The 27,793-nt window shown below is 40.7% G+C and overlaps 1 protein-coding gene across 13 annotated transcripts; it reads left to right on the forward strand.

Moving 5' to 3' along the window:
• The first annotated feature begins 26 nt into the window (after positions 1-26).
• LOC308079712 (NACHT, LRR and PYD domains-containing protein 3-like) lies at positions 27-21,762 on the forward strand. Of its 13 annotated transcripts, none has more exons than XM_080421273.1 (16): positions 27-131; positions 2,765-2,929; positions 3,487-3,600; positions 4,807-4,920; positions 5,383-5,496; positions 6,015-6,128; positions 6,943-7,056; positions 8,533-8,640; positions 9,660-9,758; positions 11,687-11,922; positions 12,557-14,345; positions 15,241-15,414; positions 16,085-16,255; positions 16,343-16,489; positions 16,664-16,713; positions 18,987-21,762. In XM_080421273.1, exons 2-16 carry the CDS (start codon positions 2,784-2,786, stop codon positions 19,523-19,525), a joined length of 4,029 nt encoding a protein of 1,342 aa, XP_080277399.1. In that variant the 5' UTR covers positions 27-131; positions 2,765-2,783; the 3' UTR covers positions 19,526-21,762. The 13 variants fall into 13 exon arrangements, with proteins under 13 accessions (XP_080277399.1, XP_080277405.1, XP_080277404.1 ...); XM_080421279.1 differs by having other exon boundaries at positions 12,560-14,345; XM_080421278.1 differs by having other exon boundaries at positions 6,946-7,056.
• The last annotated feature ends 6,031 nt before the right edge of the window (positions 21,763-27,793 follow it).

Raw genomic sequence — 27,793 nt, forward strand, 5'->3', positions numbered from 1 at the left:
GAGTGTCAACTGTCTACAATAGAGGCGGTACTTCTCTACAGTTAGGGAAACACTGACAGTACAGTAGAATAATTCATAACACAAACAGGACTCCATTTTGACAGACAGAACAGTGCAAAGGTTAATGCGGGGTAAGTGCTTTTATCAAATAAAATAAAACATATTAGAACTTAATCAATCTAGAGACTGATGTTCTAAAAGTTTGGCTTTAATAAATCTAACATAAATCATCCATCTAGTTTCTTTCCACTCTGATCTTGCACTTTCTGAGTGAAACCTCTCGCTGTTGGCTCTTAATGGCGGTTAAAAAACTTAATGGGTGCGTAGAGTAAATATTTTTATTTTATTTTATTTCTTTGGAGGAAACCACTCGAAGCTATTTCTTTAAGTGCTCTGTTGATCAGAAACTTGTGCACGTCTCATAAGAGTTATTACAACTTGAAGTACCGTGACCGTACCGCAGTAACCTCTCGTCATCAAGCCAACTTGTGACTGTGTTGAAAGCCTGGTTTCTATTTACTGTTCACTGCTTATATCTGGCCTAGAGCCCGCCTACTGTATCCGGTAATTCCAACGTACTATTCATAACTGCTCACAGATCGTTTCTGGATCCGTTCTAGGCCGGATGTGCCAACTGCAAAGTCAATGGGTCCGGTTCTAAGTGCGTAGTTATTAAGGGAAGGAGCGGTCGAGGGAGAATCAATAATCAGAATCAAGAGGGGAGGGGGCCGGGTTATTTTAGTTTTTATTTGTCACTCAGTAAGTACAAGCAGCGATAGCTGTAGAATACAACTCTCGTAGACGTATTTATGATTCTGACGTTTTCAATCTACGAGAGTTGTAGGGTTCACCCCCCATGGACACAGGGACTTTCTGCACTATGCCCCGTAGACACTCCAAACATGTACAGATTGAAAATAAAGGTGCTTACCCTTACGCCCTGAATGTTAACTCTCGCTACGGGGTAGTGGTTTAATATAATAATCCATATCTTTCAATAAAGAAGTGTTTTAATGCCGTCTGTGGCCGATTCTGCTGGAAGTTCCCAATGGGCGGTAGTGACGCGCCCCATCTGGTGAAACTCGGAATTACACTCAATGTAAACAGGAAGTAAACGAGGGTGAAAAAATGGCGTTCGGCCACAGACGGCATTAAAACACTTCTTTATTGAAATATATGGATTATTACATTAAACTACTACCCCGTAGCGAGAGTTAACATTTGGGGCGTGGGGTTAAGCACCTTTATTTTCAATTTGTACATGTTTGGAGTGTCTACGGGGTATAGTTCACCCCCCATGTGTCCATGGGGGGTGAACCCTACAACTCTCGTAGATTGAAAACGTCAGAATCATAAATACGTCTACGCGAGAGTTGTTTTCTTTCGTATCGTCTCCGCCAGGCCGAAAGGCATGGGCGAGACTATGTTTTGCACCCTGTCCGTTGCCCCCTCCGTGGCTCCGTCTGTGGACAGCTAATCTCCAGTACTGTTATTGGCTTGATCGCAGCGAAACTGTGGACACACACTCCCTGGATGTCACTTCAGAACCTCTGGCCCAAATTCTTCACATGGGCCTGTTATAGCGCCACCAGGAGGCCGCTTTTTTTAGACAGTACCACTACAGATTTTGTCCAAACATCACGCAAATCAGTACACAGTATCTCTATGGTCATTAAAAGAAACGGGTCTTTCAGATTTTTCATATTCCTGCCTGATTGGCTAAGAATGGCTTCCAAAGTTTGCAGGAGTGCTCCGTTTTCAACAAAATGCCTCAAATCATGAACGTAGCTTGCAATTTCCGTGCAATTTTGCACACACATTCTCACTAGGCCGAAGAAGAAATGCCACTTGAAAATGTTCAAATCAGCCTCATGGTGGCGCTATAACAGGCCGATTCGTGTTTTTACATATAACTACTGTAAACCGATCTGTGTAAAACTTTGTATGCACACTACCTAGGGGCCAAGGAAAAATCTTTGCCCTGCATTTTTCACATCTGCCTTTTATAGCGCCACCAGGAGGCCGATTTATGCAAAACACATTTTTGGATATTACTCCTTCAGATTTTATCCAAATTTCACGCAAATCGGTACATATGACGAACCTGTTTGATTTTTCTTATTCCATCCTGATGGGCTAAGATTGACATCTAAAGTTTGCAGGAGTGGCCTGTTTTGAACAAAATGCCGCAAATCATGAACGCAGCGCCCGATTGCGGTGAAACCTTTCACGCAAATTCGCACTACGTTGAGGAACAAATGCCACTCTTTCAACATTGCCCCAATATAGCACCATGTGGAGGCCAAGTTTTGCAAAACAATTCTTTTTTAATATTACTCCTACAAATCTTGTCAAAACATCATGTAAATCGGTACATAATTTATTTCGTCAGTCAAGTGATCAAGACCGATCCGTCTGCTTTTTCACATTTCAGCCTGATTGGCGAATTCCAAACATTGCTGGCCCACACTAACCTACCTGACCTGACGGAGACCTGTGCTCCGAGGAGCACTTTTTCAAGTTCAAATGTAAAATCAACATGAAGTTGGCAGCATGTACGCACACGCACGCACACACACGATTGCGCGATCGCACACACACACACACACACACACACACACACACACACACACACACACACACACACACACACACGCACACACACCACAATGTGTGCATGTGTTTGTTTTTGCAGTTGTCTGTGTGTGTTAATGTGCATGCATCCAACATTTCATGTTTTCTGGTTCTTTTATTGACTTGACAGGTTTAATGAAGACCAGAAGATGAGTGAGTGTGTGGAGAGAGAGGAGGAGGGACCTGACATCCACAGACCAGAGTCTCCTACAGACAGCTGTGTGTCTGTGAAGAGTGACCAGTCCAAGGATTTCCCTATACGCTTCAGTAATGGACCTGGACCTCCAGACACAAAGTAAGGTCACTGATGACTATCTACAACTAGAAATAGTCAAAGACAAGGCAAGAATGCAGTGTTCAGTGGTGAAGGACGATACAGACTGATTGTGTTCATGTCCTATTTGTACAAATGGAAATAGTGATCTTTATAGATACTTTAACCTATAAAAACAAAAGTGCTTCATTGGAACAATGTTGTTGTAACTAACTAACCAAAAAACACAAGTTTTATATGTATATTGTCACTACAATTCAATTTACCTATCAAAGTCATGAGTTTGACTTTTCACTTCATCAGGTATTTAAGGCTTTAATTGCCTGAGTTGGTTCTGTTTCATGATGTCATGCACGTAACAACCTGAGCTGTGATTGGTTTACTTGAGGGGACAGACAGACAGACAGACAGACAGACAGACAGACAGACAGACAGACAGACAGACAGACAGACAGACAGACCCTGCTATAGATGTCTTGGCATTCAACCACACTGTAAAGAATTACTATAAATATCTATGCAACAAACAGGCTTTTTTCATTCACATTGTAATTGTATAAACATTTTTATGGTTTCAGAAGTCTTTATCACAGACCAGAATCTCCAACTCCCAGCTGTGTGTCTATGAAGAGTGACCAGTCCAAGGATTTCCCTATACGCTTCAGTAATGAACCTGGACCTCCAGACACAAAGTAAGATCACTGATCTCTATCAACTCCAACTGGAAAGAATTAAGACGTTTAAGACTTTGCTTGTTCAGGAGACTTAATGTTTCGGTTGACTGACACATGAATGTATATAAGAAAGCTGTTCATAAATCAATCCAAGTAGTTTCTTTAAAGCGGCATTATGTAACTTTTTAACAACTATATAGCATATCATGTCCCACAAAATAATAAAGTTACATGTTTAAGCAATAACAATCATCATTCCATAAATGTATAGACTCAGGCAGTGGCGGAACAACTCAAAGCCAGGCCAGTAGGCACAGCACAGTGATCAGGCCCCCCCGTGCACACATGCACACGCGCAGCGTGCATGCATGCGGGCACAGCCCGTGCGCACAAGCAGAGCGCGCCAAAATGTTACTTTTCCCCCTGTTTTTTTGTTTCTTTATTTCGGTTTTAGGGTGAGGCAGAGCACGCAAAGTGCGTCTAATTATAATAAAATAAAGGTCTGATGGCCCGGGCCCTGGGGTGAGGCGGAGAAGGGTGAAGCGTGAGGTTTTAGGGTGAGGCGGAGAAGGGTGAAGCGTGAGGTGTTAGGGTGAGGCGGAGCACGCAAAGTGTGTCTAATTCTAATAAAATAAAGGTCCATGTGATCTGACGGCCCGGGCCCGTAGGCGGCCGCCTACCTAGCCTACCCGGACGCTCCGCCACTGGACTCAGGGGGGTCCCTGCTAGGGGCTTGACTGTATCACTGGCATTTGCCAAGGCACCAAGGCAGAACTGCCAGTCAAAGCGAAGACTGGCCAATCACAGCGTGTCCTCACCGGACATGCTTGCAGAGAATCCCGGGTGATTAAGTCAAAGACATTGGCTGCCATGTTATTTGTGTCCAAAGTGGCCACTGATACTGTTACATAGCTGAGTGGTTAGTGAGCCAGCCTGGGGAGCCAGAGCCCCTGGTTGTCCAGATGATCTAATTGCTCCCTGAGCACCGCACAGTGGCTCACTGCTAATGATCATAGGATGGGTAAAATGCAGAGGACAAATTTAATTTATGTGCAAATATACAGTGACAAATAATGAATTACATGGTACCCCAAACTACATAAAGTAATGCTGCTTTAAACAAAACCCATTCATATTGTTTAAACATAAAACATCACTCTTTATTTTCCAGATTGCTAAGACACATTTTTTCATTATAATTATACTTTGTTTTTATGATTTCAGAAGTCTTTATCACAGACCAGAATCTCCAACTCCCAGCTGTGTGTCTCTGAAGAGTGACCAGTCCAAGGACTTCCCTATACGCTTCAGTAATGAACCTGGACCTCCACACACAAAGTAAGATCACTGATCTGGGCTCATGGGCTCCAGAACCTTATAATTTACAAATTAAGCACTGCCCAGGGGTCTATACTTGTCCCCTCCTTTTTTCCCTCTACACCAACTCTTTTAGCCGAACATAGCTGATCTACAAGCTCACAGTGTGTTGCAATGTGATGCATTGAGCTTGTAGACCAGTTATTTTCACTTAATGTTCCCCAGTAATGACATGCTCAGAATAAGGATGCGAGGGTCCATGTGGTTAAGGTCAGGCGGTTCTGTTTCATGATGTCATGCACGTAGAAGTCTCAGCTGTGATTGGTTTACTTTTTATGGACAGACAGACAGACAGACAGACAGACAGACCCTGCTCTATATGTCTTGGCCTTCAGCCACACTATAATGAATTACTAGAAATATCTATGCAACAAAGTGACTCATTCACATTATAATTGTATATATTTTTTTAAATGTTTTCAGAAGTCTTTATCACAGACCAGAGTCTCCAACAAACAGCCATGTGTCTATGAAGAGTGACCAGTCCAAGGATTTCCCTATACGCTTCAGTAATGGACCTGGACCTCCACACACAAAGTAAGATCACTGATGACGATCTACAACTGGAAAGAGTCAAAGACTGAAAATGAAAGTCATAATGCAGTGTTCAGTGGTGAAGGACGACACAGACTGATTGCATTCATGTCCTGTTTGTCCAAATGGAAATAGTGATCTTTATAGATACTTTAACCTATAAAAACAAAACTGCTTCATTGGAACAATGTTGTTGCAACTAAGAGATTAACCAAAAAACATAAAGTTATATATGTATATTGTTACTACAATCCAATTTACTTTTTAATTTAACTCATGAGCTTGACTTTTCACTTCATCAGGTATTTAAGGCTTTCATTGCCTGAGTTGGTTCTGTTTCATGATGTCATGCACGTAGCAACCTGAGCTGTGATTGGTTTACTTGAGGGGACAGACAGACAGACCCTGCTCTAGATGTCTTGGCATTCAGCCACACTGTAAAGAATTACTAGAAATATCTATGCAACAAACAGGCTTTTTTCATTCACATTGTAAATGTATAAACATGTTTATGATTTCAGAAGTCTTTATCACAGACCAGAATCTCCAACTCCCAGCTGTGTGTCTCTGAAGAGTGACCAGTCCAAGGATTTCCCTATACGCTTCAGTAATGAACCTGGACCTACACACACAAAGTAAGATCACTGATCTGGGCTCATGGGCTCCAGAACCTAATAATTTACACATTAAGCACTGCCTAGGGGTGTATACGTGTCCCCCCCTTTTCCATGTACCCCAAAACCATTAGCCGAAAATAGCTGATCTACAAGCTCACAATATGTTGCAATGTGATGCATTGTGAGCTTGTAGATCAGTTATTTTCACATATTGTTCCCCAATAATGACATGCTCAGAATAAGGATGCGAGGGTCCATGTGGTTAAGGTCAGGTGGTTCTGTTGCATGATGTCATGCACATAGAATCACATAGAACTGTGTTGGTTTACTTTTTATGGAGAGACAGACAGACAGACAGACAGACAGACAGACAGACAGACAGACAGACATACAGACACTGCTCTAGATCAGTGGTTCTCAACCTTTTCAAGCCGCGACCCCCCAAAATGATCATATTTGAACTGGGGACCCCCCCACCCTGACAAGCACTTAGAATTGTAGGAGTTGAGGCATTAGTTTGACTCGGTACCACAGAAAGATATTGTGAAAATAGCAGATCTACAAGCTCACAATGCCTCGCAATGATCTTCTATTTTCACAATTTTAGGTATTAAAAAGGTATTTAAAGTCCTTAAATTGTCACTTCACTGTATTCTGGGGACCCCCTCCCCCCTCCCTACCCCCAAAATCATGTGGGGGTCCTGACCCACAGGTTGAGAACCACTGCTCTAGATGTCTTGGCCTTCAGCCACAGTATAACGAATTACTAGAAATATCTATGCAACAAAGTGACTTTTTCATTCACTTTGTAATTGTATAAACATGTTTATTTAAGTCTTTATCACAGACTAGGATCTCCAACTCCCAGCTGTGTGTCTATGAAGAGTGACCAGTCAAAGGATTTCCCTATACGCTTCAGTAATGAACCTGGACCTCCAGACACAAAGTAAGATCACTGATCTCTATCAACAACTGGAAAGACTCAAATAATCAATTGAATGTCACAGTGTTCAGTGTTCAACTGCACAGTGTCATAGTGTTCCTGTTCTAGTGAGGTGATGGTTTGTCTCATTTGGCCAAAAATAAATTGTGATTTTTCTTGATTATAACGCCCGGGATTTGAGCACGGGTCTCCCGTATGGAAAGCCAACATCTTATCCACTAGCCTAAAGGGCAATTCTCCCTCGGCCGGGGTTGATATTAGGCTCTGAGTCACTACTGCGACACTCAACTCCCTTTTGAGCTCTCCCCACCGGGAAACCCGATCCGGGTCATGGCACCAATGTAACGCCCGGGATTCAAACCCAGGTCTCCCGCATGGAAAGCCAACATCTTATCCACTAGCCCAAAGGGGAATTAGTGGATAAGATGTTGGCTTTCCAGGCTGGAGACCAGGGTTCGATGCCCGGGCATTACAATTATAATTACTTACATATAAGAACAAATGTGCTTCACAAGAACAATGTTGGTGTAACCCCAAAAATATAGTTTTTAAGTTTGACGTTCACTTCATCAGGTATTGCATCCTACTTGTCCCTTCCCGTGACCCATATTGAAAAAAAACTAAAAACTTTTTGATTGATTGATTGAATACTTTAACTAAAAATTTTGAAAACACACCAAATGGATGACACAAAAAGCCAGAGGCTTCTTTCCATTGTGGTCCATTAAACAAGGTCTCAAAAGTACAAGTACCATGGCAAGGGGCAAGGCAATTTTATTTGTTTAGCACATTTCAACACCAAAGAGAGCATTCCAGCTGTCTCAGTGCGTGATTCAAATTCCCCCTCTGTAGCAAAATCCTAAACAAGAGAAGTGGAGGCACAGTTGACGAGAGAGCGAGAGACAAAGAGAGAGAGAGAGATGTTTACACGCCTCCCCCTCCTATTTCTTGACAGAATTGTCCATAAATAATAATAATATTTAGGTTTAGCGTTCTGCTATTGCAACATTCTTATGTGAGTTCTCTGATTAATTAATTAATTCTTTGTTGTGCAAACAGTAGTCCTTATGTTGTTATTAGTCCTTCTAGGGCTATTATAGGCATATGGTTAAATCAGTACCATAGTAAAATATTTTGCCAAAAATAGCTGATTTACAAGCTCCCAATGTGTTTCAACGTGATGCGTTATGAGCTTGTAGATCAGTTATTTTCACATAATGTTCCCCAATAATGACATGACAGAATAAGGATGCTAGGGTCCATGTGGTGAAGTTCAGGTGGTTCTGTTTCATGATGTCATGCACATAGAAGTCTCAGCTGTGACTGGTTTACTTTTTATGGACAGACAGACAGACAGACAGACCCTGCTCTAGATGTCTTGGCCTCCAGCCACACTATAATGAATTACTAGAAATATCTATTCAACAAACTGACTTTTTCATCCACATTGTAATTTTATGATTATGTTTATGATTTCAGAAGTCTTAACCAGAGACCAGAATATCCAACTCCCAGCTGTGTGTCTGCGAAGAGTGACCAGTCGAAGGATTTCATTATACGCTTCAGTAATGAACCTCCTCACACAAAGTAAGATCTCTGATCCCTATCAACTCCAACTGGAAAGAATATAGACTTTCAAGACCTTCTAAAGCTGGTCAAAGACCCATTTATGTTTCGGTTGACTGAAACATGAACGTATATAAGAAAGCTTCTCATAGGTCTATATAGTTTTATTTTGCAAATAAAGTCAGATTTGGATCTTAAGATACAACATAAGTAGGCCTACATAAATATAACCATAATTATAACTATGTAAGATCAATCGCAACACTGCAATTTGTCAGAAATGACACATTGAAAACCTAGCAGCATCACTGGACTTATAATAATAATAAAATAAGCAACAATATACACAGGCATTGATTTGATTGATAACATGTAACCCGTAACACTTGTCCTAGCCTTGACGACCTTGCAGGATTATGCAAACGCTAAAATGTAACTTAGATAGTCTGTCTACATGTTATGTAGACAGACGCCAGGTCATTGTTGACCTGCCATCCTATAGTGTGTATAGCTTCAATGTAGGCTGATGATAGGTTCTTGGTTTACGTATGTATTAGTTATTATTCGATTATTGGTTTACTTATGTATTACTTTATTATTAGATTGCTATTTCTATGCATTTGATGTATTATGATGTATTATGATGTGTCCTTGCTTACTGTAAATCGCTCTGGATTAAGAGCGTCTGCTAAATGCTTATATTGTAAATTGTATTGTTTTGTGTCATTAGACAAGTCTTTCTAATGCTGGCCATACATACTGACGAAGGCTGGATAGCCGAAACGTTTGTCCTTTGTAGCCTAAAGACATGGAGAAGAAATAACAATACAACATTTAAGTCACTCTTGCCATTCTGAGTGCGACCCAGTACATAATATATAAACCTAATATATATATTAACATGTATATAAATAGATAAACCCTGCTCTAGATGCTGTGGCATTCAGCCACACTGTAAAGAATTACAAGGAATATCTACGTAACAAAGAGACTTTTTCATTCACATTGTAATTGTATAAATATTTTAATCTTTATAACAGACCAGAATCTCCAACTCCCAGCTGTGTGTCTCTGAAGAGTGACCAGTCCAAGGATTTCCCTATACGCTTCAGTAATGAACCTGGACCTCCAGACACAAAGTAAGATCACTGATCTCTATCAACTCCAACTAGAAAGACTTAAAGAATGAATCTACTTACATACAATTTAAATTACTAATTACTAACTAAAATCTAAAAGGAAACAGATGCTTTCCCGATGATCACCCGTTTATCATAAACTCACAGAAATGACAACATGCCAAAATGCGAGATAAATTCAAAACAGTACTGTAATACTGTGAATTAGGGCTAATAATAATAATAAACTTTATTTGTATAGCACCTTTCATGACATGAAATGCAGCTCAAAGTGCTTTACAGAGCAAGAATACAATTACATAAAAAGCAAAAAGAAAAGCAAAAGCATAAAACAACAAGGCAGTGAATCAGGCAAAACAGTGAGGACATGAATAACAACACAGAGATTTAAAAATCAGCTAAAAGCAACAGTGAAGAAATATGTCTTGAGCTGTGCTTTAAAGCTATCCACAGAGGCTGCCTGTCTTAGGTGTAATGGGAGTTTATTCCACGTTAATACTGTTAATATCTCATCAATGTCATAAACCACATCATGTTTGCTCTTGCCACACAGCATGGGGGAAACGCCCCTGGGTGCTTTATCCAACTCTGGGTAGACTCCACAGATCAGGGCCACTGCTGGACATTTGGGTTCCCTAAGCGTAACTGCTGTTATTGTGACCCCACCTCCCAATAAATGAATAAATCAAGTAATAAATAAATAAAATGAACGTCTATTGGCAAAAGCAGTTAAGTTTAAGTAAGTTTAATATCCTTTGACATATGTTTATGTTTATTAAAGGATCCCCATTAGAGACACATGAAGGAGCCTCTAGTCTTCCTGGGGTCCTGAACAAAGGAAAGACAAACAAAGCAAAGACATAAACAAATACACTATTGGAAACAAACGACAACAACAAAAGCCCATTAAATGTAAATCCCCAAATATGCCAATTATTTAACGTGCAATGACATTAAAGCATACATGGGCAACTGGTGGGGGCCACATGCGGCCCCCACCTTCACTTAATGCGGCCCACAGGTTAATATCGGAACACTGATATATTATTAATTTCAGCTGTTATAATTGCAAACACCCGCTTTAATTACAGTCTATATTAGTAGCTTAATGACTAGTATTACAATTCTATTTACTTTTTTATGTCCAATGTATTATTGGTAATACATAGTATTTAAGTTCATAAAGTTAACATAAGTATAACTAAATGCATTTGTAATTAAATATAAATGTTACTTTTCAGGATTCCAATTGAAAAATAGCTAAAACAAAACTTGATTCCAATAAAATAAAAAATCACACCCTGTGTGAAGTGGGCGGTGTCTTGCTAGCTAATCACAATACTGAATGTCAACCAATCATGTACAAAAAATAAATACATTTATTGAAACACTCTTTATGATGGAAGAAACAATAACTTAAAAAAAACAAATTTGTTTTTTTTAAAGTTATGTTTTCTTATATAGGGCTATGCACATGTGTCATGTGACACTGGCCAATCACAGTCCTGAATAGACTGTGATTGGCCAATCACGGTGCAGGGTTAGGCGGGGTAAATTTTTGGCCAATCACAGCGCAGGATTTGTTGTACAAATATCCAAACCTCACTTATAGGGGCGGTTTCACCGCCCAAAAATAGCAAAAATAGCAGATCTACAAGCTCAAGCTTGTGTTTTGAGCTTGTAGATCAGCTATTTTTGCTACTTGCTACATTGTGACATAGAAGGCCCGACTGCATATATACAATGTGGCTCCTCTGGGGTGAGTGTGGAAATATAGTGGCCCTCTTCATCATCAAAGTTGCCCACCCCTGCATTAAAGTCTATTTTAGTGACCAGACAAGCTCACTGCAGAACATATTATGTAAAGAATACAGTATAACAAAGTATAATAAAATACTTATTTCCAATGTCCGTCTTCGTCTCCACAGAGAGAGGAAGAGGAGGAGTCGTGTTGTGACAGAGCAGGCGTCCAGGTGTTCAGTGTGTGAGGAGGTTCTGACAGATCCAGTCTCTACCAGCTGTGGACACTGGTTCTGCAGACAGTGCATCACCTCATACTGGGACCAGTCTGCTCCAACAGGACACTATGACTGTCCCCAGTGTGGAAAGAGATCCAGAACCAACCCTGGACTGAAGACACCCAGTCAAACCAGCAGTGGACAAAGTAAGACTGGACAGAATGTGCATTAAGTAACACATTGGTTCTCAAAGTGACGAACTTTGAGAACCCCTTTGAGAAGGGGGGGGGTTCCAGGGGGCCCCAGCAAAATGTGTGGCGTCACAATCATTTTAACCACCTTTTATACTATCGGCTATTCAAAAATAGCAGATACAAGCTCATAGCGCGGCACCGAGTGCCGCATTATGAGCTTGTAGATCTGCTATTTTTGCAAACATTTTGAAAATGTGTGCAAATCTTTGAATATATATATATATATATATATATATATATATATATATATATATATATATATATATATATATATATATATATATTTTTTTTAATAAACATTTTAACTCAAATCTGTGCTTCTGGGGGTCCCTGGAACATTTTTTTCGCGGCCAAATACATATCATTTTGGGGGTCCTTGACATGAAAAAGTTTGAGAACCACTGAACTAACATACATGTTCAAAATGTTTGAGCGGTACCCATGTACAAATAGTTAAAAGCTAATCATCTGTCAACTCTTAGCTTTTTCTAATGAATTGCAGATTTTCTGCTATTTGTACACAGCTGTTATTAGGTCAAGTTCTTAATTATTCTGAATATTTAAAATGTATTAATTCTTCTCACAGCAGATGAGGATTTAAACGATTATAAGATCAGTTTGAACAGCCTTGATCGTGTGAGAGATGACGTCAATGAAGAGACTGGAACCTCCCTCACCAGCGTCTACACAGAGCTCTACGTCACAGAGGGAGAGAGTGAAGGGGTTAATAACCAACATGAGGTGATGCAGCTTGAGACAGCTTCCAAGATGAAGACCGTCCATGACAAACCAATCAACATCTGTGACATCTTTAAACCCGTCCTCCTGGGCAGAGACAAACCCAACAGAATAGTTCTGACCAAAGGCATTGCTGGCATTGGAAAAACATTCTCTGTGCGTAAGTTCACTCTGGACTGGGCAAAGGGTTTGGAAAATCAAGACGTCATTCTCCTGGTTCCCTTTTCATTCCGGGAGCTGAACTTGGTCAGAGATGAGCAGCACAGTCTTCTCAACCTGATCCATGTTTTCCACCCAACATTAAAGAAGGTCACAGCAGAGCAGCTCGCTGTCTGGAAAGTTGGCTTCATCTTTGATGGTCTGGATGAAAGCAGGTTTCCATTGCACTTCGACAACAATGACATTGTTTCTGATGTCACAGTGACATCATCAGTGGACGTGTTGTTGACAAACCTCATCGAGGGGAAGCTGCTCCCCTCAGCTCTCCTCTGGATAACTACCAGACCTGCAGCAGCCAATCAGATCCCTACTGCATGTGTTGACATGGCAACAGAAGTGCAAGGGTTCACAGACCCCCAGAAGGAGGAGTTCTTCAGGAAGAGTTTCAGTGATGAGAAGCTGGCCAACAGAATCATCTCACACATGAAGACATCAAGGAGCCTCCACATCATGTGTCACATCCCAGTCTTCTGTTGGGTCACTGGTACCGTTCTGGAGGACATGGTGAAGACAGACGAGACACGACAGCTGCCCAAGACACTGACTCAGATGTACAGCCACTTCCTGTTGGTTCAGACAAAGAGGAAGAATCAGAAATATGTGACACATGAGGTGAATCAACAGCAGCTCATGGAGACTGAGAGGGAGGTTCTTCTGAAGCTGGGCAGTCTGGCCTTCAAACATCTCGACAAAGGTAACATCATGTTCTACCAAGAAGACCTGGAAGAGTGTGGTCTTGATGTGAAAGAAGCCTCGCTGTTCTCAGGACTGTGCACAGAGATCTTCAAAAGAGAGAGTGTGCTCTTCCAGAAAACAGTCTACAGCTTCGTTCATCTGAGCATCCAGGAGTTTCTGTCTGCAGTCTACATGGTCCACTGTTTCACAGAGAAGAACATGAAGGTACTGAAGACATTCCTGGAAGATGATGAAGACGGTGACATTGGCAGTGACATGTCGCTGGATGAATTCCTGAACAGAGCCATCAGAAAATCCCTAGAGAGCAAAAATGGCCACCTGGATCTCTTTGTCCGCTTCCTTCATGGCCTCTCACTGGAGTCCAACCGGAGTCTGTTAGCAGGCCTGCTGAGTCAGACAAAGAACAGTCCAGAGAGCATCCTGAGAACCATCAAGAACCTGAAGCGGATGAAAGAAGATGCCACTCCAGACAGATGTATCACCATCTTCCACTGTTTGATGGAGCTGAACGACCACTCAATACTCCAGGAGATCCAACGGTACATGAAATCAGAAAATGGATCAAAAAAGAAACAACTGTCTCAGACCCACTGCTTAGCTCTGGCCGACATGCTGCAGACGTCAGAGGAGGTTCTGGATATGTTGGACCTGGACACATATTACACATCAGAGATGGGCCGACGGAGGCTGATCCCAGCTGTGAAGAACAGCAGCAAGGCTCGGTTAGTAGTCATGTGAATAGAAACATACAAACCATACAGAACTGAGTAAATCTACCATTATACCTAACACTATAACTAGAAACGATGGTTAAAGTTAAAGCTCCAATACTAACCGGTTCTCAAATACCAGCCGAGTTTCAAATAGTATTAGGCAAATAAAGAATATCCCTTAATAAAGCTGGGTAAAAACAAGGCTAAACGTCTACAATCCCTGCTAGTTACACCCAACTGGACCAGTGGTTTGAACCGACTGACTTTACCATCCATAGTGACATTCTTACTTGTGGGGCTAAAATAAAGTGATTTTGAACACTGTATGCACGCCATCTCTGACGCAAAATAATCCAAAATGATGCAGTAAACTCACTATTGATGTGTCAAGGAGATGCAACCTATTTTACACATTGTAACGGGGACACACTATATAAAAAATGGTTCACAGGGTTCCTTTCCCAGAGGGAAGCAGCTGGAAACTTATCGAGCATGTGCTTAATAAGTTTCATGGTAATTAAAGGAATGTTTGGATAATTAGTTTAACACCCTAGCATCCCTATTGGGCATGTCATAATAGGCAAATATTATGCAAAAAAATGTTTTGGCAAAAATAGCACAACATCCGATCTACAAGTTATAACAACTAATTTCATTCATGTGTGGATCAAAATCATGTACCCATCTAGTGATGGGTACTGAAATACGGCCTCCATCAATACGGGTATAATACCGTGTGATTTGTTGGTTGTTTTTCCCCACCAAGAGCACGTTGTAGACAAACACTTGACACACTGAGCATGCTAGTCTTTTTCATCGTAAATAGATTTTAACTTCCTTGACAGTGGCCTTGTTCCAATCTGTTTTAATCATCTCTGATTTTACATTGTATCTGTAATTACAGACTTGTTGGCTGTAACCTCAGAGAAACAGACTATGAAGTTGTGGCCTCGGCTCTCAGCTCCCATCCTTCTCATTTGAGAGAATTGGACCTCAGCTACAACGTCGTGCATCTTTCAGACATGGAGAAAATCTGCGCTGGACTGAAGAGTCAGCATTGTACACTGGAGGTTCTGAGGTCAGATTAAGTTACAATCATTATTCTGATCAGTTTTGTGTTATTTATTACGTGACTGTAATATGAACGCTGTGGTGACACTTTATTATAAAATATCTGAATTTGGAAACCCAGACAAAAAAAATAATGTACACTGACTAACAGTATAGAGCCATGCTGAGATGGATGCCTTTTGTTAAATCATCATCCTCTAGTTTTGAATTACCAACAACATTAATATAAAAATAAGATCAATATATGCATTTGAAATGTTCTACTACAAGACCCTTATATGGTCTATGGTCGGCCAGCTTAAAGGACGACCTCACCCATTTTCAACCTATGTTCATATAATTGGTTCTCACTAATTCTCATTATAATAATAATAGGGCAGCATTTGTGTCTACTTGGTCTGTGTCCCAGAGGAGGGCTGTGGACAGTTTAGAAACCCGCCTACCAGTGACATCACTGCTGGTGAATCCGAGCTAATAAAAACGGCAGGCTTTCTATTCCTGGAAAGTTAGCATGCTATAATAGCAGCCTTTGTTCTTGCATTAATACAACACAAAATAAAAAAAATCTAGTTTGAAATGACCAAACCTGCCTGCCCATGATGTCACATAGGTGGACACTCCAGGAATGGTGTATTATATAGCAGAAAATGTAACCGTGTTTGATTCATTTCATTTAGACTGATGCACTGCTGGTTGTCGAAGGAATGCTTTGAAGTTCTGGCCTTGGCTGTCAGCTCTAATCCACTTCTAAAAGAACTGGATGTGAGTTTCAACAGCCTGCGTCTTGAAGAACTGGAGCAGGTTTCTGCTGTTCTGGAGAGTCCACATAGTGGACTGCAGACCTTGAGGTAAAACATTTACCTTTTTTTCTCTCTCTGTGTGGATCTGTAATTGAACATCAGAGGCAGTTTCTTAAAGTGTTTATGTCTCTGCAGATTGTCAGGTTGTGGGATCACAGAGGAAGGCTGCTCCTCTTTGGCTTTCACCGTCGGATCTTCCCGTTTGAAACACCTGGACTTAAGCCGTAACTGCCCCGGAGACTCTGTTCCGCAGCTACGCTCGATTGGACTGGAAACTCTCAAGTGAGTAGACTTGTATTGTGTCTGTGTTGATTAGTGCATGCAATTCTAAAAATAAGAAACAGGAAATCGCTCTCCTCTAAGCCAGGTGGCACATGACTTTTTGCCAGTGTCAGGTAGTGGAGATGTCGTGTTAGACAGCTGGACATTGATGTGTTGTTGTTCTACTTCCTATAGTGTGGATCATGGAGGAGAACACTGGGTTAAACCTCAACTCCTTACAAGATGTGAGTATATATATGTGTCTGTGTCAGCATCAGACAAACCGGGAACACATCTGCGTAACCACTCTATCCATATTTTATACTTTGGTTATTCAAACATAGTAGATAAGCTCATAGCGCGGCACCGAGTGCTGCGCTATGAGCTTGTAGATCTGCTATTTTTTTTTAAATCGTGGAAAATATGTGCAAATCTTTGAATATATATATTTTTTAAGCGAACATTTTTAACTCAAATCTTTGCTTCTGGTGATTCTACAAATGTCTTCTAAATCCTAACAGTTTTTGCTATAATATCAGTGGTTCTCAAACATTTTCATGTCAAGGACCCCCAAAATGATATGTATTTGTCCGCCGACCCCCCATCTCAAAATATGTTGTTCCAGGGACCCCCAGAAGCAAAGATTTGAGTTAAAAATGTTCGCTTTAAAAACATATATTCAAATATTTGCACAAATGTTCACGATTCTTCCCAAAAATAGCAGATCTACAAGCTCATTGCAACATGGGATGTGCACTGTTAGTCGACTGAACCAGTGGTTCTCAAAGTGGGTTCTGGGAAACCTCAGGGGTCCTTGAGGGGATTCTAGGGGGGTGCCAGCAAAATGAGCAACAGTTTAACTACAAGCTCACAACGCGTCGTTTTGAGCTTGTAGATTGGCTATTTTTGCTATTTTTGAACATTTATGAAAATGCCTGCCCATAATGACATGCCCAAAATAGGGACAGATTGAAAGTGGTTCAGCCTGGCGAGGACTATGTTTTCCTGTGTGTGTGTGTGTGTGTGTGTGTGTGTGTGTGTGTGTGTGTGTGTGTGTGTGCGTGCGTGCGTGTGTCCATCCGTCTTTCTGTTTGTCTGTGAACAGCTAACCTCTGGCACCGTTGGACCGATCGATGTGAAACTGTGCCCACACACACACACCCACACACTCCCTGGAGGCCAGATGCCCCAAATGTTTCACATTGGCCTGTTTTAGCCGATTTTTGCAAAACATAATTTTTGATATTACTCCTACAGGTTGTGTGCACATTATCTCCATAGTAATGTGATCAAGACGGATCTGCCCGATTGCTCATATTCCATCCTGATTGGCTAAGATTCGCTTCCGAAGTTTGCAGGAGTGGCCCGTTTTGAACAAAATCCCTCAAATTATGAACGCAGTGTCCGATTGTTGTGAAGCTTTGCTGGCCTTCCTGTCCTGGTGGAGACCTGTGCTCCGAGGAGCACCTTTTTCTAGTTCATAATTATTTCATTGGCTAGTTAGTTAGTCCAATGAGGGAATGAATTAATTAATTATTATTAATATTATTATTTCGGGAATAAAAAAAGTGAAGTTAAAAACAAATTCAAACGTTTTTCAAAAGAATTCCATAAAAATAAAAACGTTAAAAATAAGTATAGTGAACTACTACAATCTATCTACAAACATCTCGTCTAAAATTAGGGTCTAATATGTATCAGTTTTGGGGTCCTTGACATGAAGATGTTTGAGAACCACTGGATTAAGCAGTTAAGCAGTGTTGCCCCTACTAAATGTTTACTAATTTAAAAATATTGTTTATTATGATCTTAATTGCATTACACGCTTTTATTCTGCGAAAAGACATCACAGCAGCTCTCTTTCAACTTCCTGAATTATTCAAATTAACCTAATAGCCTGTGTTACTTTGAGCAGCCATGCTGTTTCCAGCATTGTAAAGTGGTGGCTGCCTGTTAAGCCAACTCTCCAACGCGTTGCATCATGATAGCTGATGCATATAGGTTTAAAGTGCTCACGTGGCCTTCTTTTGGGCTTGTTTTCCTAGACCTGGTTGCATATTTCTCTCACAACATATGGCAACACTGCCTTTAATAATGAGTCGTCATTAACGTCGGCCGACAGTTTGTGCTGAACTAAATGCCAACTTTTGCCAAATCTGTTTGGTGGAGAGTCACCTTCAGAGGGGGAAATACTACCTTCCTCCTACGTTAAGACAACCAGCAGATAACAGAGTCAGAATGTTTGCATGTTGGACTACATGTCCATTCTTTGAAGTTAACCATGGTTTTCCACGTTTGGATTTCATGTGAGAAACTGTTGAATTCATTTGGCTGAATATACAACTGATTTAGATTTCTAAGAGTGGCTTATAGTTATACTTAGCATAGCAGATCTGCAAGCAGATCCACAAGCTCACAACGTTGCCAGGCACATCCCTAATTACTATACTCTCACTCAGTGAAAGACATTCAATGAAATTATGTTTTTAATGTTTACTGTCTTTTTTTTTCTCATCAGATTACCATCTTCTCACACTGGACACAAACACAGTAAACAGAGAGCTCTCTCTGTCAGAGAACAACAGAAAGGTGGCATGGGGTAGACAGGTTGAGTATCCTGATCACCCAGACAGATTTGAAATCTGCCCACAGGTTCTGTGTACAGAGGGTCTGACTGGACAGTGTTACTGGGAGGTAGAGTGGAGTGGAGTGGTTTCTATAGCAGTGACCTACAGAGGAATCAGCAGGAGAGGGCGGGGTGGTGATTGTAGGCTTGGATACAATGACAAGTCCTGGAGTCTGATATGTTCATGTCAGTCTCCAGACTACATTGTCAGACACAATAGGAAGGAGACTATACTCCCTGTCAGTGCCTCTGGCTCTAACAGAGTAGCAGTGTATCTGGACAGCCCTGCTGGGACTTTGTCCTTCTACCGAGTGTCCTCTGACACACCGACACACCTGTACACCTTCCAGAACACATTCACTGAGCCCCTTTACGTTGGGTTTACTGTTGTGGCTGGCTCCTCGGTGTCTGTAGGTGTGGACAGACAGTAGTGTCTGTGAGGACAGCACAGACTGTCTCTGTGTGAGGACAAACTGTGAGTCTGTGTCCTACCCATTGGGGAATGTGCAATTGGGAACAGACCAATATGGTCGGCCCGGATATGCATATATGCCAATACATGGCCTTTAGCATAATATACTGTATGTTTTTTTCTGTACAGTGCAGTAGGCTATATGTGTAACTGTGCTCTGGTCCTGTCATCCACTGCTTGTCTTTGGGATGGCTCCATAAGGACTGCTTTATTTCATCCAGATCAGTTTCTCAACAGACATGTCGTAATGTTTGTGAAACGTTGTTGTCTATAATGTCATGTCAATGACGAGCTTACGATTACAATCCTTCCACTTACTGTAGGTATGAAGTGGTCATTAACCTTCCTGATCACAGTCACAAAGCTGAGCTCTGGATTGTTCACCCTCCACCTCTTTTTTTATTAGCTTTATTATCTATTCTGATAAAGTTGTCTGTAGGTGTGAGGGTTTGATAGTGCTGATGTCATAGCATTGATGTAAATGGTGTATTTATCCAAAGTGCTTTACAATGTGCCTTACATTCACCCATTCACACACCGATGGTGGAGGAAACCATGCAAGGCACCAACCTGCTTATTGGGAGCAGTTAGGGGTTCGGTGTCTTGCTCAAGGACACTTTGACAGTAGCACAGGGGGGAAGCCCGGGATCGAAACCGGGAACCTTTGGATTCCCAAGTGGCCGCTCTATCTCCTGACTGAGCCACTGAGCCGGCCCCTGTCATAGAGTATCATCACATAGTGATGTCATAGACCGGCCTCCAAATACTTTGTGCCTATTATTGTATTCTATACTTTCTTCTCATAGGAAGAAGTTATAATAGAATTATAGGTTTTGCATAGATTTTTTTCTAGCATACGTTGGGATATTACAGTGATGTTGTTAACACGTCTAATGCTCGTCCTGCATTAGAGACGTGTTCAAAGTCCAAGCACTGTAGAACTCGTCTGGAATATGTTGCAAACAGCTCCATGTCTTTCTTAACCAGTTATTGGGGTTTCATTTAGTCAAGCATAAGTTACATTGTTATTTATCAAACGGACAGAAATAACAGAACAAATAGATAGACTTCAATCAAATAAGATAACGCTGACTTATTTCCTTTCACTGTTTCATATACATGACATGGACCGATCATGCTTACTGTCATGTGTAGTCACCCACCAAAGGCCCATGCTGAATACCTTGTTTATTATGTTACATTTAAATATGCTTTTTAGATTGTATTACATTTTCAGATGCATTTTCAAGATTCACAGATATAAACCATAAGTCTAACCATACATTTTCAAGATACATGAATATAACCATCATTCTAACCATACGTTTTCAAGATACATGAATATAACCATAATTCTAACCATATAACATAGAATATGAGTGAAACTCTACAATCTGTCCAAAAACACATGTTTTGGGGACCCATTCAATTTCCCTGGGACCCATTCAGATGTCTACCCATGGGTGCCGAAACCCACTACATTGAAAACCTATCCACATCACTGATGTTGAATACCATTATTGATAACGGGGAAATAAATTAGCTCCTAATGGATCAAAAATATTTATATTTTACCCTATAAAATTACATTTCTGATGGATTTTAAACTTATTAGAAAATATAAATACATGAAGATTCAGTATTTATGTACATGCAAATACATGCACACTGTAGATATTTGACTATACTCCTGTGTATACATATTTGGTATATTTCATATGGTGTCCTGTTGTCATGTTTCCTTTGTTTCTTTCTCTATTCTTATGACTTTTTGTAACTGCAAAACCCTTGTAGCTTGTACAAAATGTCACACTCTTTTTACTCCTGTAAACTTATGATGTGACAATGAGCCTGAAATTAAGTTCAGGAAAATTAAAACAAGGCCATTTGATTTACATTGTGCTACTGTTCCATCAATAACACTTTCTTAATAAATCAAGTTGCTTTTGGACACTATTGTGTGCAGGGAGCGTCATGTCATTCAACTATCAAGTGATGGAAACATATTGATCCTCTGATATTCATGTGTAACCTTATTTTATATGGACCCAAATGATGTCTGATGGACATGGCTGGGCGTCTGGTGACTCTTGTTGATACCAAGGAAGGACAATGCTTGTGGTCTGGAGGTCGGCATGGAGACACATGGCACAGTTCAGCTCGGAGGAAAATAAATGTTCTTTCTTTTTTCACAGAGACAGAGAGTGTGTTATAATAGTTCTGTCACATTCTCATTAAAAAGCCCAATTAACTGAACCCAGATAACACTTCAGTCAGAACTATATAGTCATACTTGCACCATACAGCCTGAAGAAAGAGGGTCACATCATCCCATGCAATTATCTACGTAAATGGGCTCTGTATTAAAATTGGCCATTTGATTGGTACCGACTGTACCTGATAGACTAATTCCTGCCCTTCACTGCAGCATACATGAAGTCAAGAGTAGAGAATGAAAACTCATGGAAACTCCCCCCTCCCTCCCCGACACGGTCGAGCCAGAAGGCCTCCCACCATAGAGCCAGAAGGCCTCCCACCATAGAGCCAGAAGGCCTCCCACCATAGAGCCTGAAGGCCTCCCACCATAGAGCCAGAAGGCCTCCCACCATAGAGCCAGAAGGCCTCCCACCATAGAGCCAGAAGGCCTCCCACCATAGAGCCTGAAGGCCTCCCACCATAGAGCCTGGGTGTGCCTGACATTTATCCCAGTTCAGGGGGAGTTTTTCGCTGCCACTGGGACACTGTCACAAAGACTGCTTGCTCAGGGTGTGACCGCATGTCGGGTCTCTGCTCTATTATGAAAAGAGACTTGAGACAACTTGTTGTGATTTGGCACTTTAATAAAATGTAATTGAATTGAAATGGAGGATGAGAGACCTGTAGGTCAAAGGTGACAGGAACAGAGAATATTTCAGAAAACATAGTTATTGTCGCTGTCGAGGGGAAACCTTGTATGTCAGAAACTGTTACTTTTCAGGAAACTATAGTCCATACCCGGTCGACGCATCCGTGGGGGGATATGCGCACATGAGCTGGCAGCCTGGGAGGCAGTTCGTCCCATAGCTCGCGGGGCCATCCCACAGCTGGGCAGTCCCGTAACCATGGCGATGGTCTCACCACCCTACTGTACCTACCTACCTACCACTACAGAGCATTGGCAAATTATAGGAGGATGGGAAACTTTCCAATGGATCCAATGTGGTTATTATTTAGTCACAAGCTCTTGTTAATACTTTCCATTGGTTCAGTATGTATGAAACCTACAGCCTTCAGCAACCCAGGCTGATGACGACCGCAGTGAAGAGAACAACCATGAGGAAGTCTTCTTCTGAGTGATTGATGTAATTTGGGGGGAAAAAACATCATAGGAAATGCATGAAGACATTTAATACGCTTGTGCTTGTTTTTTATTTTACTAGGAGATTTAATTTATCAGAATAAATGCATTTATTACCACCTTAATTAATTATATTAGAACTGATGGTTATGTTACACATTATGATGTGTGCTAAATAACCTTGTGTGACCTAAACTAACTGGAAGATATTTAGCAGTTGCTTGACATTGTGTAACTTTTAGACACAGGGTCAGTTACTGATAAAGACATCCAACAGAAAGGGGAAGTGACAATCTAAAAAGTGGAATTACATTTGGGATTCCCCTCTAGTGCAACATGTGATCATTTTAACTGATACGGTACAAATGTAACCAAATGGACCCATAAGATAAAACAAATAGTGTGTCAGTCAACGTGATTTGATTATGGAAGGATTAGAAGAGAAGAATGATTACCGTGAGACATTAATAGGTAATAGGAGTAACAAATATGTATGCAAATAAGTTAGGAATAGTAAAACTATATAGTTTAAAGGAGTTGAAACTATACCTAAAGTCACTCACTAAGGACTGAACCTATAGTATGTGTCATATCTTGAAAGAACTGCTGAGTAGAGGTTCAGACTAGTAGCATGAAACACATGACTTTGGGGTGGAGTTGGTATGAGTAAACACATGTAGGCCTGCAATCAGTTATTGAAGTTATGACTAGTGCAGTGGATAGGGACTCAATTTTGGGTCACTGACAACATTTTTATGGGTCGTGAGTAAATATATTTTTCTTTACGTAGGCCTATGTTTCGTACAATTTTTTAAAATTATTATTGCAAAAGATTTTCATACCTCCCCCCAATTCAAATTTCATTTTCATTATTTTGTACGTTTTGGTCAAAGGGAGGCTCCAAATTTAGCTTTTGGGAGCTGAAAACGTTTGTGAACAGTGAACCCCTGGGCTACTGGAAAGAAAGTGCCCTAGCTGTCGTCTTTGTAAATGTTTGAGGGATAGTTTAACATTAATCTCATGTTTGGTGATAGGGTATAGGGTACTGGTATTTAAGACAAGAAAGCACCTCATATGGGTGGGAGCTTTATCTAGATAAATAATGTCAGAGGTTACTAGAACTGGGAGGAGCTTTCCAGAAAGTACCTAAACTACCAAAACATGTGTGTGAAGATCATTTGTACATGAGTGACTCGTATGGGATTGTAGATCTGTACAAGGTTGAGGAGATAGAGGGAGGTACAATGTAGGATGTAGACCTATTGTAAGTATTTAATGGACAGATATAGAAGTGAGCTTTAAACACTGACAAGTTGGTGTAACACCACTGTTATAAATAGTGTTAAAACATTAAAACCTGTTGAAGCCTTGAAAACATAAAAAATATTATGGGTCACAATTTGTCAAATTAAATATAGGCAATATGTTCCAATTCATGGTACCTTATTATTTCATTGGGAGTTTATGTTTTGTCTGATCAAACAAACAAAAGGTTGTCATGGAAACTATTTTAACCAGCATTTATGGGGTTAAGATCTGCTGTGTGGCCCGAGCACGTAGAGGAGTGTGTTTCAACCCGGACGAGAGAGAGGGACGGACATAAACAAAGTGGTTGAAACGTGAAATGGAGAAATTAAATGAATTGTGTGTTAAAGTTATTCTATCAGTTTAATAGTGAACATTGTGAACACATGTTAGTGTAATTAGTTTGTTCTATAGTCTGGACTGTATGACAATAAGCACACTGTGAAAACAGGAGGAATTGATCCACACAAAGTTCATATCTATTGATATTATAACTATGAACTGTATATGTTGTGCTAACTGCTAACTCTAATGCTAAAGCTAGCTTAAAGCAGTATAGTTCTCAAACTTTTTCGTGCCAAGGACCCGCAAATTGATTTGCATTTGGCCGCGGACCCCCACCTGAAAATATGTTGTGCCAGGAACCCCCAGAAGCAAAGATTTGTGTTAAAAATGTTTAAAAAACAGATTTAAAGATTTGCACATATTTTTCAAATCTGCTATTCTTCAATAGCCAAAGTATTAAAATATGGATAAAGTGGTTAACATGATTGTGACGCTTTTAACACATTTTGCTGGGGACCCCCTGGTATCCCCCCAAGGACCCCTGGGGGTGCCTGTAAGGGGTGCCTGGGGGTACCCTGTGGGGGTGCCGTAAGTAACTTTAGTAGTTACATTACCAGTGAACTTAAGGGTTTCTTACTAAAGTTTAACTTCATCAGTTGGATGTTTTGAGGGGAATGTTTTTGGCTGCAGACCCCCCCCCCCTCCCTGTGCCAGGGACCCCCATACAAGATTTGTGTTGTGAAAATGTTTCAAAAATATTGCAATATGTAAAAGCTCTGCTATATTCAAATAGCACTCCCTGCAGTAAACATCTATTTTATTAATGTATGTATGTATCTATTTTATTAAGCTTAATAATGATCTTGGATCTCTTAAATAAGACAGACCTTTAGCAGTTAAGGTACAGATACACATTCTAGTTTTACTCTTAACCAAGGACTTTTAACCAAAAGTATGCCTCTCTCTCATAGAAAATAGTCCCTCTTGCCGGGTAATGAAATCACACAACTCAGGTTTTTTATGAAAACTAATCAAATATTTAGTGAAATAATGATTGTAAATTAAATCAATTAAATCAAACATATATAAAACAAATGCTCACTAGCATTAATGTTCAAGTTCTCCCTTTTTCAGGTAAACACTTCAGGTTCACAACCTCTTATTGAACCATTGTAACAACACAAATCTTCTATGGGGGTCCCTGCCTTCCTGGCACTAGATATTTTAGGTGGTGATCTTTGGCCAAAACATTATTCATTTGGGGATCCTTGACATGAAACCGCAGTGGTGTGTAGAGGATGAAGAGGAAAGATGACCCCATGGTTCCAAGAAGACCCCATGGTTCCATGAAGACCCCATGGTTCCATGAAGACCCCATGGTTCTGTGGTTCCATGGGGAGCCGTGTTGCTCATGTGACAGGCTGTCCTTCAGTCTGACATCCTGAGGTCAGCAGGTGAGATATTCCTACAATCACACCAAAACATTACCAAACACTTTATTGTTCCTATTGGTTTAACTACAACCCCTCCTTTTTAACCAGGCATTTGCCAAGATGATTGATGCCTTTATGTGTTTTTAAACTTTATACCAACTATACACAATGCCATTGTTTAGCCATGCCATTGTCAAATAAAAAGTTACAAATAACATATATCAATATTTGTTTATTTATTAATTTAAATAACAAACTATAACCTTTGAATCAATGATAAAACAATTAAAAAAGGAAACAGTTTAGTGTTTTACTACTGAACACTGCTATGGGTCTCCATAGTTGATCCACAGCAGCGCAGTAGTGCCATCTGTTGGTGGTGCAATATAATAACACTGGTTAAATGAATATCTGTAAGATGCTGTTATATGTGATGATGGGCCTGTGTCTGTGTGTATAGACTTTAAATGGAGGGAATCTCTCCATCTTCTACACAAAGTGTAGAGCATTTATATGAGTTAATGAGAGCCAGGTGGACACGTTTATAGCTTGGAAACCATACGAATCTGCCAGGGCAAAAAACAAACAAGAAATTGGCAAATTGCCCTCTGCACTGATATTGCTTTGGCAATGCAAACGTATGTTTTCTCATGCCAATAAAGCTCCTTTGAATTGAATTGAATTGATATTAGTCTGACCACACCAGGCTAGGACAAGTGTAATTAAGATTGCGGGGGTACAATTCAGCTGTCTGAGTCATATAGAGCAGTACGTGGTTCTCAAACTTTTTCATGTCAAGGACCCCCAAATTGACACTTATTAGCCCGCGGACCCCCATTTGAAAAGATATGCCAGGGACCCCCATAAGAGAAGATTTTTAAGGCTCTAGCAGTGCTTTTCAACCATTTTAACTTCAAGGACCCCCAGTTTGACATGCATTAGGGCTACAGACCCCCATTTAATGGCATTTCTATGCCTGGGACCCCAATTTATATTGTAAAATCAATGTTAGATTTAACTCTGAGAGTGTACAAATGGACCCGTTAGGGTCCATTTGGTTCCATTTGTACGCTCTCAGAGTTACAGACCCATAAGGGTCCATTTGGTTCCATTTGTACACTCTCAGAGTTACAGACCCATAAGGGTCCATTTGGTTCCATTTGTACACTCTCAGAGTTACAGACCCATAAGGGTCCATTTGGTTCCTACCCATCATTTAGCTGGGGACCCCCTGGAACCCCCTCAAGTACCCCTGGGGGTCCCCGGACCCCACTTTGAGAACCAATGATATACAGTATATATGACGAGCAGGTGCTTAAGAAAGCGTCATCTATCAGAGCGGACAGCGGACAGCTCTCATCCCTTAAATCCTGAATATGAATCATTGCCTTCCGGCCAAAGGTTAAAGACTCCTGTAGCTAAAAACAAAAGGTACACATTCTCATTTGTACCTGCAGTACTTCCATTGGTGCCACCAATAATGGAAACAGGAGGAGGGAGCTATTAGTAGCTATTATGATCTGGATCTTGTGATCATGTCTATGTCTATGTTTGTCTTGTGTAGCTGTATGTTTAGATTAGATCAGGGGTCTTCAACCTTTTCAGGCCAGGGACCCCCAAACTGATGGGGTGATGGAGCAGGGACCCCCTACCTCGTAGGGTAGTGGGTAGGCCAGCACATATATATTTATGTATAAAATGGTGTTTTATATGTATAAACATGAACATATGGTTGCCTGGAGCCTGCTCCTACCCACAGGTTGTCCCAGTAGGTGTGCAAAAGACCTTTTCTTTCTCTACAAAATATGTATAAACATACCATGTTATTGTGCATTCAATACTAAGCTATTCAAATATGTCATGTTAT

Source organism: Gymnoscopelus braueri (genome assembly GCF_963280865.1).
Source record: "Gymnoscopelus braueri genome assembly, chromosome: 23".
Lineage (NCBI taxonomy): Eukaryota > Metazoa > Chordata > Actinopteri > Myctophiformes > Myctophidae > Gymnoscopelus > Gymnoscopelus braueri.

Bases quoted from the DNA above. Each gene is read 5' to 3' on its own strand.
- LOC308079712 (XM_080421273.1), top strand. From the start codon at position 2,784: ATGAGTGAGTGTGTGGAGAGAGAGGAGGAGGGACCTGACATCCACAGA. The intron at 7,057-8,532 runs GTAAGATCACTG...TTATGATTTCAG, and splicing joins CCTGGACCTCCAGACACAAA to AAGTCTTAACCAGAGACCAG. The intron at 9,759-11,686 runs GTAAGATCACTG...TCGTCTCCACAG, and splicing joins CCTGGACCTCCAGACACAAA to AGAGAGGAAGAGGAGGAGTC.